Raw genomic sequence first — 20511 nt, forward strand, 5'->3', positions numbered from 1 at the left:
TCCTTCAGACACGTATGCGTGTCTAAAGGTAAAGACAATGTTTTGAGGGTTACAATTGTTGTAAATATTACGAAAATTCGTTCGTTGCAGCGTACAAGAAAAAAAATGGAAATTTCTGATGTAAAGAAAGTTCACATTGTATACGGTACCTTCTCTTGGCGAAATGTGTTTCCATAGCAATAAGCCCATTTATGATTCTATGATTTCGTAAATTGTGTTCCTTAAATTGTAACTAATGCATGTTCATTATTAAATTGTTAAACTATATTAATTTTCATAAATCACAAGTTTACGTGTTTTATTTTTCTAATACAAAAAATTTCAATTTGTTTTTCATTTTATATTTCAGCTTACGTACTAATTTTGCGTGATCGACGTTCGAATGTCATATTACATTAAAGTAAGTAAAAGTGGTTGAATTACTACACGAGCAGTCAGTTACAAAATCAAGAAGAGTAGCACAACTCAAAGACTTAATAATTACCTGGCAACATCTCATATTGAACGAGTACAGAAATACATGTCCATATTACTGTTGTATAGTCCATAATGGAATTTACTGCCTAAACTTCTAACTAGAAATTGCTGCTACAATGTAAGTTTTATAGAATTCTTTAGGTCGGTTTTTCACAAGTACTGCACTTTTGAGTTGTGTCACTGTTCTTGCCGTGGTGCGATACATTTAGCTGCTCAGTGCCGTATTAATTAAGCCCCACTACTCATCAGAATTACGGAACGTAACTGACGTAATTATCATCGCCTCTTAATAGGGTTGTTAGCAGAAGCAGATGAAGTGTTAAATGCAACAGGAAGTGAAAGACAAGTAATTATATAAACTCATAAAAGTAAGACTGCAATCGTTCAATTTCCCTTATGGCGTGGTCATTACTCTTCAATCTCCCAGTCTGATTTTGTCGAAAACGCAGGAAGAGTTTAAGTACAATGAGGCTTTTATGGCAGGAACAGATAACCTTTCACATTCTGCCGGAGTATTCAGTGGCAGTTAAAACGCTGACTCGGATTACTCTGCGCCATGCACTCAGACGCGGAAGCCAATGTGGGTTTACAAAGCGTCGGACCCACGTCGCTGCTGGATTCAAACACGCCAGCTGCACGTTAAATATTTACGTTGTCGAGGGGCCTAAAAGCGGAAAACTTCAGAGAAGTGAAATTTGGCCGCGCCCTTAGAGGCCATAATATTTTTCCTTCCCGTCCAAACTCTCCTGGCGAAGTGCCAGCGCCATCGAGCGGCACAATGCACAGCGCGGAAAGATATTCACGCTACGCCGCCTCCAATGGCCCCTCCCACTCTTTTTGTACGGGAGAATTTTATTTGCCAGGGTCTCTTACGGCTGAAAATTTGTCCTCGACAGCGCGATGAACGCTTCTGGTTTAGACTTTGATGCTCTCAGGCATGGAAGACTGGGGAGGTGGGAGGTTTATGGTGCGCTCTATTTAAGAATCGGAGGATTCTGCAAAGGAATTTAAAATGTTCGCATATAAGCACGCGTATCCTGAAACAAACAAATACATCACTTTCCACGTAAGGGCTTATAGCCAAGCAATGTATTTAACAGTTTATGCATACATAACATTTCTAAAAATGACGCATTGTAGCAACAAGACAGTTTACTGTTTTTATACGTATCAAATTTACCTTTATAGATAACAGCAGCATTATAAACCCCCAATATAAAGACAATATATTATTGAGAAACATTGGTAGTGCGAATATAAAGACTGAAGTCAGTTGTTGTCATCCAGTTTTAAGCAAACAAGACCATGAAGTGCGAGGGGCGTTTGAAAAGTCTGTGCAAAAATAAAAACTACTTACGTGTTTGGGGTAAACCTTTTTTATTTTTCGACATTGTCTCCTTTTAGACTTATACACTTCGTCCAAATGGTTCAAATGGCTCTGAGCACTATGGGACTCAACATCTTAGGTCATAAGTCACCGAGAACTTAGAACTACTTAAACCTAACTAACCTAAGGACATCACACACACCCATGCCCGAGGCAGGATTCGAACCTGCGACCGTAGCAGTCCCGCAGTTCCGGACTGCAGCGCCAGAACCGCTAGACCACCGCGGCCGGCATACACTTCGTCCAACACTGTTCTAATTTGTTGATACCTTCCGAATAAAAAGAATTGTCCAAGTCTGCAAAATAGCTATTAGTTGCTGCAATCACCTCCTCGTTTGAATAAAATCGTTGTCCCGCCAGCCATTTCTTCAAATTGGGGAACAAACGGTAGTCCGAGGGAGTCAAGCCTGGAGAATAGGGGGGATGTGAAACGAGTTGGAATCCTATTTCCATTAACTTTGCGACCACAACTTCTGAGGTGTGTGCTGGTGCATTGTCGTGATGGAAAAGGACTTTTTTCCGGTCCAATCGCCGGCGTTTTTCTTGCAGCTCGGTTTTCAAACGGTCCAATAACGATGAATAATATGCATCTGTAATAGTTTTACCCTTTTCCAGATAGTCGATGAGGATTATCCCTTGCGAATCACAAGAGACAGTCGCCATAACCTTTCTGGCCGAAGGAATGGTCTTCACCTTTTTTGGTGCAGATTCTCCTTGGTAACCCATTGTATAGATTGTTGTTTGGTCTCAGGAGTGAAGAAACCTCGCTTAAAGTCCTGCGTATTATTCCTGAACAGCTGCAAACCATCCTTGCAACACTTCACACAATTCTGTTTTTGGTCAAGCGTGAGCAATCGCGGAACCCATCTTGCGGATAGCTTTCTCATGTCCAAATGTTTATGCAAAATATTACGTAACCGTTCATTCGAGATGCCCACAGCACTAGCAATCTCACACACCTTAACTCTTCTGTCATCCATCACCATATCATGGATTTTATCAAAGATTTCTGAAGTCCTAACCTCCACAGGGCGTCCAGTATCACTTGTACCCATAAGGCCACTCCGAAAATTTTGAAACCACTTATAAACTGTTCTAATCGAAGGTGCAGAGTCACCGTAATGTTTATCGAGCTTCTCTTTAGTCTCCTGAGTCGTTTTGCCTTTCATAAAGTAATGCTTAATCACCACACGAAATTCTTTTTCGTCCATTTTTTGACAATCACTCGTCTTCCCTGATTCACACGAATGCCAAACACAAAGAAATACACCAATATGGCTGAAACTTGATGTGCGTTCTTTCCAAAGATGCTACTAACTAAACATGACCTCCATACATGGCGGTGTGCCATCTCTCGGACTTTGCACGGACTTTTCAAACGCCCCTCGTATCGCTCACTAGCGCAAAGCACATTTAACAGTAGTATATGAAGGAAACTGTTACGTACCCTTCGTACATATTCTAGTAGTTTCAAAAAAGGAGCCATATGAATACTTCTAAGACATTTCACGGAGGCAACTGCATTGTCGTTCATTATTGTGAGCGCTGTATCGCATTACATAATCTTTAAGGGCAAGTCCTCATTAAGCTTAAATCTACAAGTATTCAGCTGAAACTATTTATCAGAATCAGTATCAGAATGTCCAGTTCTCCTGATTCGGGAAAAGAGCGCGTTTTTTCCTTTAAGAAACCGATTTAGGATATCGACCGATGTAAGTCTGAAATACCGCGTAATATGCATAAAAATTGACGACTCCGTTTGATGATTTTGCTACCGAAGATGTCCAGTGTTTAACGCTAGTGCGAAGATTGAATTCATTTTTCTTGTGGCGAAAAGAGATCTCATACAATTGTTTTAGTTTCCAGGATGTTTTTGAGTTTAAGGAATTAGTGTGTTTAAATGCTCCAAAAATTATAATCATCAGAATATCAATATCTCTTAAATTAACACTGCAAGCGTCCATCTGATACCAAGGAAATCAGGAAGTACAGAGTATAAGAGTGATATAGAGCTCGTATGATGACGAGCAAGCGATGCCGAGATGCGGACAACAACATAAGCAGAAAACTGAGATAAAACGGTGTTTAAAACTGTATTACTGACTACCGCCTGTGTCATTCAATGTGTACGGTTCAGAAGTGGTTGAATGAAATAAAAGGAAAATAATAGAACTATGCGGCATTAAGATGTGACGTGAGAAGGTGACTATGACATAAAATGCAGATGATGTAACGCTTTTGACTGAAAGGGACTAGAAAGTCATCGAAAACTAATCTCAGGAAACTAAAGAAAAATTATACTGAAGAGGGAAAATCAAGGCTCAAAAGACCGCAACTGGCTAAGATATTTTACAAAAACAGACATAATGTCTTATGGGATAACAGCGATCAGTGATTTTATAATGTTACTTAAAATCCGTCTTGATTGCAAATTTTTTATTATTCATATGACCGGTTTCGGTTCATTCAGAACCATCTTCAGATCTGATATTTCAGTTACAGGAGGAACCCGTCCAAATCCAGCACCTTTCACATGCTACATGTGACGTAGCATGTGAAAGTTGCTGGATTTGGACGGGTTACTCCTGTAACTGAAATATCAGATCTGAAGATGGTTCTGAATGAACCGAAACCGGTCATATGAATAATAAAAAATTTGCAATCAAGACGGATTTTAAGTAACATTATACGATATTTTACTAACAAAATTTTTTAAAAAATATTATTCAGCTAGATGTGATTGAAAGTGTGTTTGAAGTTCCTTGTATATCCTATAGTAGAGAGTAGGCGGCTGCGACAGCTATGATGATCAAAATATTTAATTAAATCAAGATTTAGTGTACAGCAAACACTATGAGTACAGAGTTCTCTCCGAGTGAAGATATATTACAAAATGTTGGAGAATTCGTTCCCTTAAGAATAAATCAAATTGTTCAAATGGCTCTGAGCACTATGGGACTTAACATCTGAGGTCCTCAGTCCCCTAGACTTAAAACTACTTAAACCTAGATAACCTAAGGACAACACACACATCCATGCCCGAGCCAGGATTCGAACCTGCGACGGTAGCAGCAGCGCGGTTCCGAACAGAAGCGCCTAGAACCGCTCGGGCAAAGCGTAAGAATAAATGTTGAGCCACTTAGCGTAGTGGTACATTATAACCTACATGGTCCAAACAAAGTCAAAAGGATACCACAAAAATCGCCTCCTCATCAAAACTAAAATTGGTTATAAAGTTAAGTAGTATGGCACAGTTAGCTGGGGCACCTCCGAGATGTTCAGTGGTTCAAATTGGAAATTGTCTTGCGTAATGGCACGTTTGCTTCACGAAATGTGTTTTGTCTGTAATTGCATCTGTCCTGCGACTGATGAGTCAGGACGCATAGGAATTAGTGACATCAGCTGGCAGTAGGCACGTTGAAAATTAGTACCAGACCGTGATTCGAACCTGGGTCTCCTGCTTGCTGGGTCTCCTGCTTGCGAGGCAGATGCGTTGAGCACTACGCCATCCGGGCAGTGTTCACCCAACTTCACGCCAGACCCAAATTCTCAACTTATACCACACACTGCTCATACAGTGCCCCTGCTCAGTGAGCCATTGCTCGTGGCATCTCGCCGATTCCCGCAAGCGGTCGAGCTTGATGTGCATCTGGACTGAACGGAACATTGTCCGCCATCACCGTAATTATTTATAAGTTACTATCTGTTCTTCGGGACACGTCCGAGTGTCTGCACGGTTCAGTGCTCTGCCTGTTTTGTTGCTGACAATTACAGGGAGAAGGGGCAGGGGTAAACCCACTACAGTCATATAGCTTATTCCACAATAACAATAAGAGCACTAAGGAGCTGCTTAGTTAGTGTCCCCGTCCGTCAGACGCACCTCTATTAACAGTGTCGTATGTCTCACTTATGTGATATTCTTGGGAGATTGACGGAACGTCTTGTGATCAGGACCTTGACGGAAAAGTACTCGCTGACCAAAGTACTGAGAGCAAAAACTGCTTCCTCTAGCAGGATACGAACCGCTTAGTTCCGAGTAGAGCGCCACCGCCCAAGTCTGCGATAGCAACGAAGGCGGTTTTCGCTGGAACTGAGAAAGCAATTGGTGAAGTCTGTCCTTTTAATTTTTTAGGGCTTATTTCCACACGGGGCAGGAGACGGACGTTTGAGGTGCGCTGCAGGGAAACGTTGATAGTATGTGGGACAGACAGAAGTTTACATTTCGTCTCAGAGTGCAAGACATATTAGTGGTTAGGCAGAATCATAACTCAAGCAGTTAAAAAAATCAAAGAGAAACAGACGCTGTGTTTCTATTAGAACAACACTCCTCTGTATGGAGGCACCTCTTGAGGCAGACAAGCAACACTGTCTTAAAGAACTGCAGAAATCAATGTGGGACGTCCAACGAATGTATCGGTTAGGACAGTGTGGCGAATTTTGGCTTTAATGGGCTATGGAAGCAGACGAACGATGAGAGTGCCTTTGCTAATAGCACGACATCGCCTCCAGCGCCTCTCCTAGGCTCGTGACCGTATCAGTTGGACCCGAGACGACTTGGAAATCGTGGGTTGGTCAGAGGAGTCTCGATTTCAGTTGATAGGGTTCGAGTGTGGCGCAGGCGCCACGAAGCCATGGACCCAGGTTGTCAACAAGGCACCGTGAAAACTAGTGGTGAATCCATAATGATGTGGGCTGTGCTTACATGGAACGGACTGGTCCTCTGGTACAATCGAACCGATCATTGAATGCAAATGGTTATGTTCGGCTACTTGGAGATCATTTGCAGCCATTCATGGACTTAATGTTACCAAACAACGATGGAATTTTTATGGATAACAATGAGCCATATCATCTGGCTACAACTCTTCACTACTGGTTTGAAGAACATTCTGGACAGTTCGAATGATTTGGCCACCCAGATCGCCCGAGACGAATACCGTCGAACATTTATGGGACATAATCGAGGGATCAGTTCTTGCACAAAATCCTGCACCGGCCATTCTTTCGCAAATATCGGCGGCTATAGAGGCAGCATGACTCGGTATTTCCGCAACGAACTTTCAAATACTGGCCGAGTCCAGGCAACGTCGAGTTGCGGCACTAAGCCGGGGAAAATGAGGTCCGGGACGATAATAGTTTGGTATCCCATGACTTTCGTCACTTCGGCGTATCCTCTTGTATAGCTTCCAATCCCTTGATAACTGCTGAGTTGAGGGCACTGTTATCCCCATATAGTTAACAAACGTAAGCGGACCTAGTCGGACTTGAAATCTGCAAGTTATATCAGACAACTCAAAACTTTTAAGACAGAATCCTATATATGTGATACGATGTGATACATCTTTACCATTTAGCAGCAAAGTGCTCCAAGCGATAATAATCTGTGTGCTCAGCGTAAACATGAGATATGTACATTGCCAGGAGTATATACGAGGGTAATCCCAAAAGTACGGTTTCCTATTTTTTTATAAGCACATAGACCTGTCTTTTCTACAATGGTTTACATCAGTTTACAGCTTGAACATTTAGTTATTTTTCGACATAATCACCATTTCTGTCGATGCACTTTTGTAGACGCTGTGGCAGTTTTTGTATGCCCATGTCATACCAGCTCGCCGCCATTCTGTTCAAGAAGTTATGAACCTCTTCTCTCAACTCGTCGTTAGAGCTGAATCGCTTTCCGGCCAAATGTTCTTTTAACCTAGGGAACAGGTGACAGTCACTGGGTGCCAAGTTAGGACTATAGGATCGGTGAGTGATTATGTTCCACTGAAACTGTTGCAGGAGAGCAACGGTTTGCAAGCGATGTGTGGGCGAGCGTTGTCATGGAGAATGTGTACGCCCTTGCTCAACAATCCTCTTCCCCGGTTCTGAATTGCCCGTTTGAGATTTTTCAGTCTTACAGTATCTGTCAGCGTTAAGTGTGGTCCCAGTGATTCAGCTCCGACGACAAGGTGAAAGAAGAGGTTCATAATTTTCTGAACAGCATGGCGGCGAGCTGGTATGACATGGGCATACAAAAACTACTACAGCGTCTACAAAAATGCATAGACAGAAATGGTGATTATGTCGAAAAATAGCTATATGTTCAAGTTGTAAACTGATGTAAACCATTGTAAAAATAGACAGGTCTATGTACTCATAAAAAAAACAGGAGACCTTACTTTTGGGATTACCCTCGTACATTACTAGCGTCAAGTGAAAGTATCACAACAAGCTACATAATTGGAAAAAACCTTTATCGAGACTGTAATTAAGGCAGATACCGTCTGGGTCACTTTCGTGTTTCTTCGCATTACCGATTTGGCACTTTGATAAGGTCAACTTTAGATTCAATATCTGTTCACCACGAATCCCATTTCGTCATCAAAGCGAAGGTGCAGTTAAAACTAAGTTATCCAGTTATTATTTATTTAATCTATGCACATTTTGTATTTTAAACTGATCACAATTCTCATTCACTACCCGAAGTCACCTCATGGTCTTGCACGAATGCTTTAACAATATTTACTTTGGTTCAAATGGCTCTGAGCACTATGGGACTTAACATCTGAGGTCATCAGTCCCCTAGACTTTAGAACTACGTAAACGTAAGTAACCGAAGGACATCACACACATCCATGCCCGAGGCAGGATTCGAACCTGCGACCGTAGCAGTCGCGCGGTTCCGGACTGATGCGCCTACAACCGCTCGGCCACCGCGGCCGGCAATATTTACTTTCCGTTGCTGTGATTCGCTCCAACAGTGTGGCAGTCAGGCTCCCGAGTCCTCGGGTACTCCTCCCTATAAAATAAAACCTGGTATATTTTGAGACAGGGCGTCCATGGGGACAGCATTCTTCACAACCTACCTGAGCTTCGCCCGGAACTTGTTTGTGAACGTTATGATCGTTAGCGGCCTCGTTCCACGATGACGTCCGCAGCTTTATTAGGCTGCAATACAGAGTAGATTTGGAAGAGCGCGTCAGCCGTAGCTTATTTTTTTTTTTTGTGGTTTTAGGGCGCAAAACTGCTTTGGTCATTAGCGCCCGGTCCGGGACTTAAACAGTAAAAAATCTAAAATAGAAACCAGCAGCAGTGGGAACGAAAGTCATAAAAGTGGAGAAACTAAAAGCAGAAGGAAGGCTTAAAAATCCACTACAGAAAGGGGTTGGGTATCCCAAAAAAAGCTTCAAATGACTGACGTCATTTCACTGGCACGAATGAACTCTAGAACGCGATCGGCCGATCGCGTGTCATCTGCTAAAATTGACGATATATCAGGCGACAGCTGTAGACGGGCGCGTAACGGAGTAAAATAGGGGCACTCAATTAAAAGGTGTCTTACCGTCCACAACTGAGAGCAGTGGGGACAGAGTGGGGGAGGAACGCCGCTTAAAAGATGTCTATGGCTAAAAAGACAGTGCCCTATCCGGAGTCTAGTTAAAATTACCTCCTCCCGACGACGCGTTCGGGAGGAAGAGGTCCAAGCACAAGGAAGAGTTTTCACGTCCCGCAATTTATGTTGGGGAAGTGTCGACCAGTGCGCGTGCCATAAATGAACAACACGACGACATAAAACGCTCCGTAGATCGGCGACGGAAATCAGCCGTAGCTGTGAGTACCGTGCACCACCCAGTGCTGGAGCGCGACCGCAGTGACCCGCGGCTCGCGGCCCAATATACCGTGGCCGGCTGCGTGCCAGAGTCACGGGGGAGGGGGCGGGGGTGGGGGTGGAGGACGATCAATATTAACTGCCAGAGCCGGCCAGCGCTGCGTGCCCCGCGGACACCCGTCTACGTCCGCGCCTGCACCGCCTCTGACCTGGTGTGCATGCAAACAAAGCACTGGGAACACAAACAGAAATGACTCACTCAGTTACAAAGGGTGCGAGGGAAGTTCCGTACTTTGAGGCACCCTGTGGACTGGTAGCTGTATTTGTCGGTGCATGTTTACATCTCGCCATGCTTACACTGTAGCCAACAGCTCTATGCGCTCTTTGGTCACAATACACTGTTTGACAATTGCTAAGGAGCAGAGACATTGTTGGACAGGAATAATCACAGGCAATGGCGAACATCAAACACAGTACATACGTAACAGAGGTGAAGTGGTATAATTACGAGGGCAGTTCAATAAGTAATGCAACACTTTTTTTTTTCTCGGCCAATTTTGGTTGAAAAAACCGGAAATTTCTTGTGGAATATTGTCAAACATTCCCGCTTCGTCTCGTATAGTTTCATTGACTTCCGACAGGTGGCAGTGCTGTACGGAGCTGTTAAAATGGCGTCTGTAACGGATGTGCGTTGCAAACAACGGGCAGTGATCGAGTTTCTTTTGGCGGAAAACCAGGGCATCTCAGATATTCATAGGCGCTTGCAGAATGTCTACGGTGATCTGGCAGTGGACAAAAGCACGGTGAGTCGTTGGGCAAAGCGTGTGTCATCATCGCCGCAAGGTCAAGCAAGACTGTCTGATCTCCCGCGTGCGGGCCGGCCGTGCACAGCTGTGACTCCTGCAATGGCGGAGCGTGTGAACACACTCGTTCCAGATGATCCACGGATCACCATCAAACAACTCAGTGCTCAACTTGATATCTCTGTTGCTAGTGCTGTCACAATTGTTCACCAGTTGGGATATTCAGAGGTTTGTTCCCTCTGGGTCCCTCGTTGTCTAACCGAACACCATAAAGAGCAAAGGAGAACCATCTGTGCGGCATTGCTTGCTCGTCATGTGGCTGAGGGTGACAATTTCTTGTCAAAGACTGTTACAGGCGATGAAACATGGGTTCATCACTTCGAACCTGAAACAAAACGGCAATCAATGGAGTGGCGCCACACCCACTCACCTACCAAGAAAAAGTTTAAAGCCATACCCTCAGTCGGTAAAGTCATGGTTACAGTCTTCTGGGACGCTGAAGGGGTTATTCTGTTCGATGTCCTTCCCCATGGTCAAACGATCAACTCTGAAGTGTATTGTGCTACTCTTCAGAAATTGCAGAAACGACTTCAGCGTGTTCGTAGGCACAAAAATCTGAACGAACTTCTCCTTCTTCATGACAACGCAAGACCTCACACAAGTCTTCGCACCCGAGAGGAGCTCACAAAACTTCAGTGGACTGTTCTTCCTCATGCACCCTACAGCCCCGATCTCGCACCGTCGGATTTCCATATGTTTGGCCCAATGAAGGACGCAATCCGTGGGAGGCACTAGGCGGATGATGAAGAAGTTATTGATGCAGTACGACGTTGGCTCCGACATCGACCAGTGGAATGGTACCGTGCAGGCATACAGGCTCTCATTTCAAGGTGGCGTAAGGCCGTAGCATTGAATGGAGATTACGTTGAAAAATAGTGTTGTGTAGCTAAAAGATTGGGGAATAACCTGGTGTATTTCAACGCTGAATAAAACAACCCCTGTTTCAGAAAAAAAATGTGTTGCATTACTTATTGAACTGCCCTCGTATAACGAAAAATGTTACAGATCTCACCATATGGGATAGCAGGTTGACAGACATAAATAACATTTGTGTTAGACCCACGTCAAACACCAAACATAAAGGTCGATATCAGACTCTTGGTAAGGAATACGTCCATATTGGGCATAATGGACGCTGTGCATTTATTATTGATGCTGGCTACCTAACTGATGAGGAGTCCATGGTGGATATTGTCCTACTCCTCTCTCAAGGTGGTTTTCAGTTTTTGCAAGATTCGAGATGGGGGTGTTCGTTGAGAAACACGTCTGCAAAGGGCGTCTCAGGCATGTTCTACAGGATGTCAGTCCGTGGAGTATGCAGGACATTCCATACGTTCAGTATCTTCACTTTCCAGTGTGTCCGCCATCTCAGTGGTCCTGTTTGGACCAACATTGTCGTCAATAAACAGAAACTCGGGATCTGCGCCTCCTCTAAACAGACTTACACGGTACAGAATAATATCCCTGAAATACAACTGTGCTTAACGGTACCTCGCACAAAGATATGCAGCGGTATTCGGCGATTGTGGGCAACGCCTGCCTACAAAATGGTTCAAATGGCTCTGAGCACCATGGGACTTAACTTCTAAGGTCATCAGTCCCCTACAACTTAGAACTACTTAAACCTAACTAACCTAAGGACATCACACACATCCGTGCCCGAGGCAGGATTCGAACCTGCAACCGCAGCGGTCACGCGGTTCCAGACTGAAGAGCCTACAAACGCTGGACCACACCGGCCGGCGCCTGCCTACACAATAACGCCTAGGCCATAACGATGCCATTCATGAACATTCTGTGTTCTGTAACGTGTTCCTCTCTCCTTCTACGCTAGCCGTGGCCAGAATCACTTGCCACAGTGCAGCGGGATTCGTCGGAGAACATCACTCTGGACCACTGCTGCTGACGCCAACCAACATGCCCCCTACACCAACGAACCATTTCTCGACGATGGCGTGGTTCAAGTGGGATGCTTTTAAGAGGCTTCCGAGTATACAAACCAGCCTGGTTTAATCACTGCAAAATGGTTCTGGCAGAGGGACATGTTTCGGTAGAGGGTGCAAGGTCTGCAGCGATCTGCCCAGGGGTGAGTTGTCCGTGCTTATTGGTCACTAGGGCCTCTTGCGGTGTGGTGGTCCCTCTACCACCACCGGCATGCCTTCGCATAGTACGAGGGTAGTCCCAAAAGTAAGGTCTCCTATTTTTATATATGTACAGAACTCTGTTTGTATGGCAGTTGGTCACACTGTTATGAAGAGTGCTTCACGCACTGTGTGTAAATATGCGCACGCCGCGCTGAGGCGCTCAGTCTTGGCTTGGCAGCCGTTGAGAATGGAGCCACCGTTGGATGTTACCGCCTAGTGCGAACTGCGCACAGTTATTCGGTTTTTGAACGCGAAGGTCACTGCGCCGATTGAAATCCATCGCCAACTGACGGAACTGTATGGTGAGTCGTGCATGGATGTTCACGACGAACAAAGGAACGGGAGATCGTCAATTTCTGAGGAGACAGTGTTGAAGATTGAGCAAAGCATGCGTGAAGATCGGCGGACCACCCTGGATGATCTCTGCACGTTGGTTCCTGAGGTTTTCCGAAGCACCGCTCACAGAATTTTAACGGAAACATTGAACTGCCGGAAGATGTGCGCATGATGGGTGCCACGCATGCTGACTGAGGACCACATGCGGCAACGAGTTGATGCTTCCCGAACATTTCTTCACCGCCTTGCATCCGAACGGGACAACTTCCTGGACTCAATTGTCACGGGTGACGAAACCTGGGCATACCACTTTACACCATACACATTCTCCATGACAACGCTCGCCCACACATCGCTCGGCAAACCGTTGCTCTCCTGCAACAGTTTCAGTGGAACATAATCACCCACCCACCCTATAGTCCTGACTTGGCGCCCAGTGACTATCACCTGTTCCCTAGGTTAAAAGAACATTTGGCCGGAAAGCGATTCCGCTCCGACGACGAGGTGAAAGAAGATGTTCATAACTTTCTGAACAGCATGGCGGCGAGCTGGTATGACATGGGCATGCAAAAACTGCCACAGCGTCTACAAAAATGCATCGACAGAAATGGTGATTCTGTCAAAAAATAGCTAAATTTTCAAGCTGTAAACTGACGTAAACCATTGTTGAAATCGACAGGTCTATGTACTTATAAAAAAAATAGGAGACCTTGCTTTTGGGATTACCCTCGTATTTAGACCTTCAGTGGCACTTTTTTAATCGAGAGATGACACTTTTGGAAACGCCCTTTACGGTGGCCATAGTGGTTACACTTTGACCGGCTTCGAGTCCTTCAACTACTCGTCCGCGATCGTAAGCACTCAGACAGTGTCCTGCAGATATGTTTCCGCACCATACGGAATGTCGTACTATTGTCAAACACCGTGCTGCATGAACTACCGAATGCATGCAAAGCATTCGTGAGCAGCATTCGCTGCAGCCATCACCTCCTGACCTCTACATTTCCCTTTACTGTTATTGGTGGGGTGTTCCATAGCAATTGCTGGTTCTTCTGCATCAAATGGCAGTTGTTCCTTAGCAGTTGCCAAACAGTGTACCAACTCTGAACTGGCAGAATACAGCTACTCGTAGGTATCCAGCTTTCGTATTCTACTGCTCAGGTGCAGGGCGAGCCTGACCGGGATAATCATTGAGTGGACATATGTAACGAGCGTTCAGTCTGAAGATTTACTTTTTTCATGATACAAAAGGTATTCTTTATACTTGGTTGAGTTGGTGGGCCCAGGTTAGGTTGAACGTCTGCCAGGCATCCTTGGCGGGGCTGAGAGGTGATAAAGTTATGAAGGTGTGTGTGCCATCGCGCATCTAGGTCCACAAAGGTGTTTAGAAGTAATCACGACCTATCTAGTAGCTGGGTGCCGATGCGAGAGTGACCTAGTGGTTAGGGGTAGACCTCCTCAGCGGCGATCAGCAGTCAACACGTGATGGGTTCCCTACGTTCCCTGTTTGCTATACAAACCGAGTGCTTAGAGATCGGATTGTCAGCTACACTGACCGTACTTGGCACATAGGCCACATAGAATTATAATGCAATGATAAAAGAAAATAATTTCAGAAAAACTTTCGTATAATAATAGACTGCATGGAGAGCTGCATCAAACCAGTCTTTGAACTGAAGACCACAACAACGAATAATAAACTTGCTAGGCGGCCTGTACGCTATACGATGCTTCTATCTTCCAAGTCTACTCTCAGTTGCCTTCTAGAATAGTACAAGGCCGTAAGGATTCATCAGTAGCGCCGTCTCTGCCGTAGTGGTTCTAGAGACGAGTACGAACACAGTTAACAAACCAAAGTGGCCGCCCCCTCATCTTCTCTTAATAATTAAAACTAGTAAGTGGTTCTTTGTTTCTTACATGACAAAACAATGTCTTTCTCTTCCAGGAAACAGGAATATTGATTCATCGGCACAGGTAAGACCTCCACAACGAACCCTGCTAGAATCCCGGGAATGTAGTGCACATAAAACCACTTTTCTGTCCGGTACGCGTATATGGGGCACTAAATGATCTGTTTCAAAGCGTGTACTAAATTTTCGACAATGGCCAGCTTCTCACTGGTGACATTTTCCCGTTGATCGACTGACGATCGCGCACTCCTACAGGTGTAGCTTAGCACGAAAGATCATATAACCTCCTTCAGAAACTCGTAAGGGATCTTAAAATTGGGAAGACATAAGCTTCAATTATTGCAACTGCTGATTCTAGATTTAGTCGTAGTATTTGTCTAATAATTAGTAGAGAAATAAAATTTATTGTTTTTGATAGTCCTGTATTTCCTAATAACGTTAATAGTAAACATCAGCGATAACATTTACGGCTAATCAAAGTAGTAGCAGTAATGGTACCACCGATGAACCCATATGGCTCGTTGTCCACGTTCCCAGTGAAACCGCGGCTATTCGATATGAAATTTCGACGTAGAGGGTGTAGAGATGTTACTGTTCATGGTGTCAATCCAATCTAAGTAGTATGGTCTTTGTTGGCTTAGATCTCGCAGGTTGCTCGACACTTTACGACCGACGACAATGAGTGACATCTTGTCAGCTGTTGACTACTTCTGCGAGGACACCACAGCCTCAAAAAATCTGAAGAACGACATCGTTTTCACCACATTGTTAATTTGAAATAGTACTTTATCAAGCACTGCTAGTTAATTTCGTGCTCTGCTCTATCCGAAGTGCATACGTAATACTCATAAGTTGCATAAAACAGAAGTCCCATGCCATGCACAGCATATTTGTCAAAGTACACAGCTGTTTGCACACGTAAAGGAATTGTAAACAGCTGTCTGTATGTCTAATTCGCACTAAGTGAGTGAGAAAAGTAATGAGACTGAGAACACTGCGAGCGAGCTGGTAACGCCGAGTTGTTCACTTGTGTAGACCGGTGTGTTCTTTCCTTCCAGATGCTCAGTCCGAGTTTCAGCTCCTTAAGCCATCACGTGATTTTTGATAGCGCTCTCAGTGAAGCTGTGTTTTTGTTCTGTGTTACGAAAATGGAACAGCGGAATTTAGACCATGGTTATGCAGTCAAATTGTGTGTTAAACTTAGGGAATCTAAGAGTATAAACTTCGAAAAATTGAAACAGGCCTATGAGGAACATTCCTTATCAAGAGCACAAATTTTTTCGCCGGTACAAATCACTTCTGGAAGGCTAAAAACACGTTGGAGAAGACCCTCACTCAGGGAGACATTCAAATGGTTCAAATGGCTCTAAGCACTATGGGACTTAACATATGAGGTCATCAGTCCCCTAGACGTAGAACTACTTAAACCTAACTAACCTAAGGACATCACACACATCCAAGACCGAGGCAGGATTCGAACCTCCTACCGTTGCAGCTGCGCGCGCCTAGAACCGCTTGGTCACAACGGCCGGCCGGAGACATTCAATTTCTAAAAGCGACGAAAACTTCGAACATGTGCGTGGTCTTGTGAGATTAGACCCAATTTGTCTTTCCAGGACAAAGCCAACCAAGCGTTTACAAAGAGTTCCCTGAAAGGCTCGGGAAAAGAGTGAATCGAATGAGACCGGTCATTGGAGACAAGTGGATGCTACATCATGACAACGCATCATGTCACACGGCCACTTCAATCAAGGAGACTTTGTCCTAGAAGGCACTCGTGTTGTTCCACAGACCCCTATTCACCTTGCCTAATTGATTGCGACATTTTTTCTTTTCACGAAAATAAAAAATGTCTTAAAAAGACATCATTTGGGACTCCGGACAATTTGGCCGACACGTTGAAGGCCCTACCAGTTGAAGACTTTCAGCGCTGCTTCCAAGAGTGGGAACGACTCCGCCAGTGTATTGCTGCCGAATAGAACTACTTTGAAGGGGGCAATATCGTTTAAAAAAAAAACAGTAAGTTCGGTAGGTAAAATCAGTCCCATTACTTTTCTAACACATCTCGTAGACTATTTTTCCGAGTTCATGTACACTGATAATCATACTGTCATACCTGTGAATAGCATGGGACTTTTGTTTTTCACAGCTTAAGAGGATGCTCTCCAGCAAAACGCTAAACTACATAGCACTGATTGATAAAGTACTATTTTTAAATAACTGCCTGGTGAAAAGATGTCATTCTGCATTTCTAATCATCTACATTGCGAGATAAGGCAGTCGTTAAACAACTAGTCCCATATTCAATCGGGACAGGCTTCAAATTCCGCTGTCCTGATCTAAAATTCTAGTAGTTTCCTAAATCATTCGAGGATAAAGCTGCAGTTGTTTCAAGTAAGATGCCACAGCCGACGCATTACTGACCGTCATCGTTTTCTCTCCTGACCTTTCACCTCCAGTCCATCTGGCTTCTAATGGGATCGCCTGCGTTAAATTCATTCACTAGACTGAAACAACCTGTATCCTAATGACAGATTGTATTATGTATTGAACTGGGGACCTAGAAACGACGGAGAGACTTCGTCCCGCCGTAGTCCTCAGAGGTTCACAACCCCTCAACAGGCCACAGCAGTCCACCCGCCCCACCGCCGCCCAAAACCGAACCCAGGGTTATTGTGGTAGAGTAACAATGGCGTACGTGTACGTGGAAATGGTGTTTGTGCAGCAATCGCCGAAATGGTGTAACTGACGCGGTATAAGGGGAACCAGGCGACATTCGCCGAGGCAGATAATAATAATGTCGTGTGACGAGGGCCTCCCGGCGGGTAGACCGTTCGTTGGTGCAAGACTTTCGATTTGACGCCACTTCGGCGACTTGCGCGTCGATGGGGATGAAATAATGATGATTAGGACAACACAACACCCAGTCCCTGAGCGGAGAAAATCTCCGACCCAGCCGGTAATCGAACCCGGGCCCTTAGGATTGACATTGTGTCGCGCCGACCACTCATCTACCAGGGGCGGACGCCGAGGCAGGTGGAAAGCCGCTTTAAAAACCATTCACAGGCTGGCAGGCACACCCGACGCCAACACAAATCCACCGGGCGGATTCGTGCCGGGGACCGGCACGCCTTCCCGCTCGGGAAGCAGTGCGTTAGACCGCGCGGCTAGCCGGGTGGGCTTAATGAGAGATTACTCCGGTACTAGACACCACCCAAGTTTCCCGATGGGACTGCTACGTGACTACCTCTGGGGGCCCGAATGTCCTTGTTACGATTCATGCGCAATTGCGGAACCGGAAGTTCTGAGTTCTTCGCAGTGTCTCTCTCTCACTCACCTAGGCTAAATGGCGGAAAGAACGAAAAAAATGTAGCCAAGCCATATGACAAGATATCTGAAAAACTCCGAGGACTAGAACAGCACAGTAAGGATCCAGTGAGTGGAACTGTATCGTGAGGTGGTTGCCCGTTCGAGAAAGTCCGTCGTCTGTGAGTGCTCAACCGTTGCCGGATCCACGGCGCCTGGTTTGAATCCGCCGCTTATCAGGCAATGCCGGAAGGTGTGCGGTTGCGTGAGCCGCACGCCCATTGTTTTGAAAGGCTGCAGACAGGAAGACGCACTCCGCTCCGAGGTGGCGGCGGCGGCGGCGGCGGCGGCGGCGGCGGCGGCGGTCCCTAGGGCTCTGATGCAGCGGCGAGCTGCTATTGACGCAAGAAACGGCTCCGCGTATGGGAATACATCGCGAGTGAAAGTCAAAGCTTCAAAAGACCGAGAGCCCGCCGAACAATGAAACGGCGGGAAGCTGCGAGGCCAGGCGGCGCCGCAGCACCAAAGAGTCGGCCGTCGACGCCGCAGCAGCGGCTAGAGGGACCTGCCTGCTTTGTAAGCGGATGTCCCAAGTGTCGGGAGAATCCCGCTGTGTGTTAGCATTTCCGGTCCCTCGCGCCATCCTGACGCGTGCTACTGCCGCACAGACTTTACAACAAGAAATTGAGGAAAGTTTTTTCAAAACTCGATATATGCAAAAAAACTTCTAAATTGAGTTGGCCTTTTACGCCAACCCATGAACCAAGTTTTAGCAAAAGCCGACTAGTGCTATGCTATGAACACTCCAGATTGCAAGGTTTTAGCGAAACACGATATACGCATTCTTATAGTTACAGCAAAAAATGCGATGTAATTATTCTCTCGTGTCTCGGCTCTCTTTGCTGAGCAAGCAGTTAACAATAATGGTGCATATAGTTGCTTTAGGCGATATTACTCATTGTAGTAACAGTATTTACTGGCGGGAATAGTGCTGCACGCAGACTGCATTGTTGGAACACCAGCAGCTTACTTTTAGACAAGTATTCACTTGACGCTTACGTGTACGTCTACAAAGAAGTACTTCAAGGGGAAGCAGCATGGATGATGATTCTTGTGATTCTGTAAACGGCATACAGGTCAAAGAATGTTCCGATGGGACAAAATCCCGATTCAAGAAGATCTGACGTCGACCTGAAACGCAAAGAAAAAGTGTAAAAAGGAACCCACTATAAAATGCAATCATGGGTTTGAGGTTTCACCTTCAAAACCTAAGGGAATGAGAGTGTGTAAAGCTGTTGCACTCTGCTATGAAGGTATTTCGCACTTTCATTATCACGTGACATTAAATAAACTGGATCAAGGTAAGTTTCTGTTAAATTCTTTCACTTCAGCGCAGAGTAGTGGACACCCAGAACGCAAAAAGGAAGAAAACTGTGACAGAGTACTATACCAACAGAAAAAGGAATGGTGAAAAGTAGTGCCTGTTTTGTGCTGCCACTTCCAAAGGAGTATCTGGCATTTCGAAGGATAGGTTATCCTATCTAGCAAGCAGGTTCCATGAAGGTGGAAGGTTACCACAGGAAACGACAGGAGGCGACAGAACAGAAAAGGATCATAAGGACGTAACTATTACCATTACGAATGATATAAAAAATATATAAATCAGAGTCCGCAGCCCGTGGTCTTGCGGTAGCGTTCTCGCTTCCTGCGCACGGGATCCCGGGTTCGATTCCCGGCGGCGTCAGATTTTCTCTGCCTCGTGATGACTGGGTGTTGTGTGTTCATCATCATTTCATCTTCATTGACTCGCAAGTCGCCGAAGTGGCGTCAACTAAAACTTCCCCGCATGGGGCCTCCCGGCCAACAATGCCATACGATCATTTCATTTATATAAATCAGAGTGAGTCACCTTGTAAGGGGGAAGTCTACGAGAGGTTATTTGCCTTCAGATCTCACACTCAATCAAATGTTCAAGAGATTCCGTGAAGAAAGAAAAAAAAATAGGATTGAAACAATGCTCCTTATCAAAATACAAGCAAATATTCCACAAACATTCCAATCTATCATTCTAGGCATCTCATACAGACACCTGCTGCACTTGTAAGGTCGGTTTCATGGAAATAAAGGCCACTGTATTTTTTTATTAATTGTATTCTCAATTAAGTCAAAACTATAAATTAAAAAATGCTATACATAAGAATATATGCGAAAATACTCATCTGGTAACAATGCAGGGCTGTAGAGTTTATTATATAATATACACTGCAGCATATAAAAAAAATGTTATGTTGTGGAGAAAAATACACGCAATTAAAGAAGGCAACGTAACTGATACGACCAATAATTATGAGCATTTATCGACTTTTGAAAACTGGTAAAACTCACACCTCAATGTACTGTTATAAAAAACAATTTTAATGTATTTAATTTAAGGATTTATCAATGTCAGTAAGATCTAGAAGTCATATAAAAATTCAAGCGCTCAAACATGTCT

General features: G+C 44.8%; 2 protein-coding genes across 4 annotated transcripts in view; both read right to left on the minus strand.

Moving 5' to 3' along the window:
* The window catches only part of LOC126091487 (skin secretory protein xP2-like), a 586258-nt gene that overhangs the window by 256692 nt on the left and 309055 nt on the right, over positions 1-20511 (minus strand). The window lies entirely within an intron of this gene.
* On the minus strand, positions 9551-18660 carry LOC126129452 (uncharacterized). Its single transcript, XM_049915159.1, has 3 exons — positions 18492-18660; positions 18332-18412; positions 9551-9690 (listed from the first exon to the last, which is right to left on the minus strand). The coding sequence occupies exons 1-3, from the start codon at positions 18658-18660 to the stop codon at positions 9551-9553; spliced, it is 390 nt and encodes a 129-aa protein (XP_049771116.1).

Source organism: Schistocerca cancellata, chromosome 1 (genome assembly GCF_023864275.1).
Source record: "Schistocerca cancellata isolate TAMUIC-IGC-003103 chromosome 1, iqSchCanc2.1, whole genome shotgun sequence".
Taxonomy (NCBI): Eukaryota; Metazoa; Arthropoda; class Insecta; order Orthoptera; family Acrididae; genus Schistocerca; species Schistocerca cancellata.

Coding starts and splice junctions, on each gene's coding strand:
- LOC126129452 (XM_049915159.1), bottom strand. CDS start 18,660: ATGGCGCGAGGGACCGGAAATGCTAACACACAGCGGGATTCTCCCGAC. Junction 18,413..18,491: donor TCCCGCCGTTTCATTGTTCG/GCGGGCTCTCGG, acceptor TTGCGTCAATAG/CAGCTCGCCGCTGCATCAGA. Junction 9,691..18,331: donor CGCCGCCACCTCGGAGCGGA/GTGCGTCTTCCT, acceptor TTGTGTTCCCAG/TGCTTTGTTTGCATGCACAC.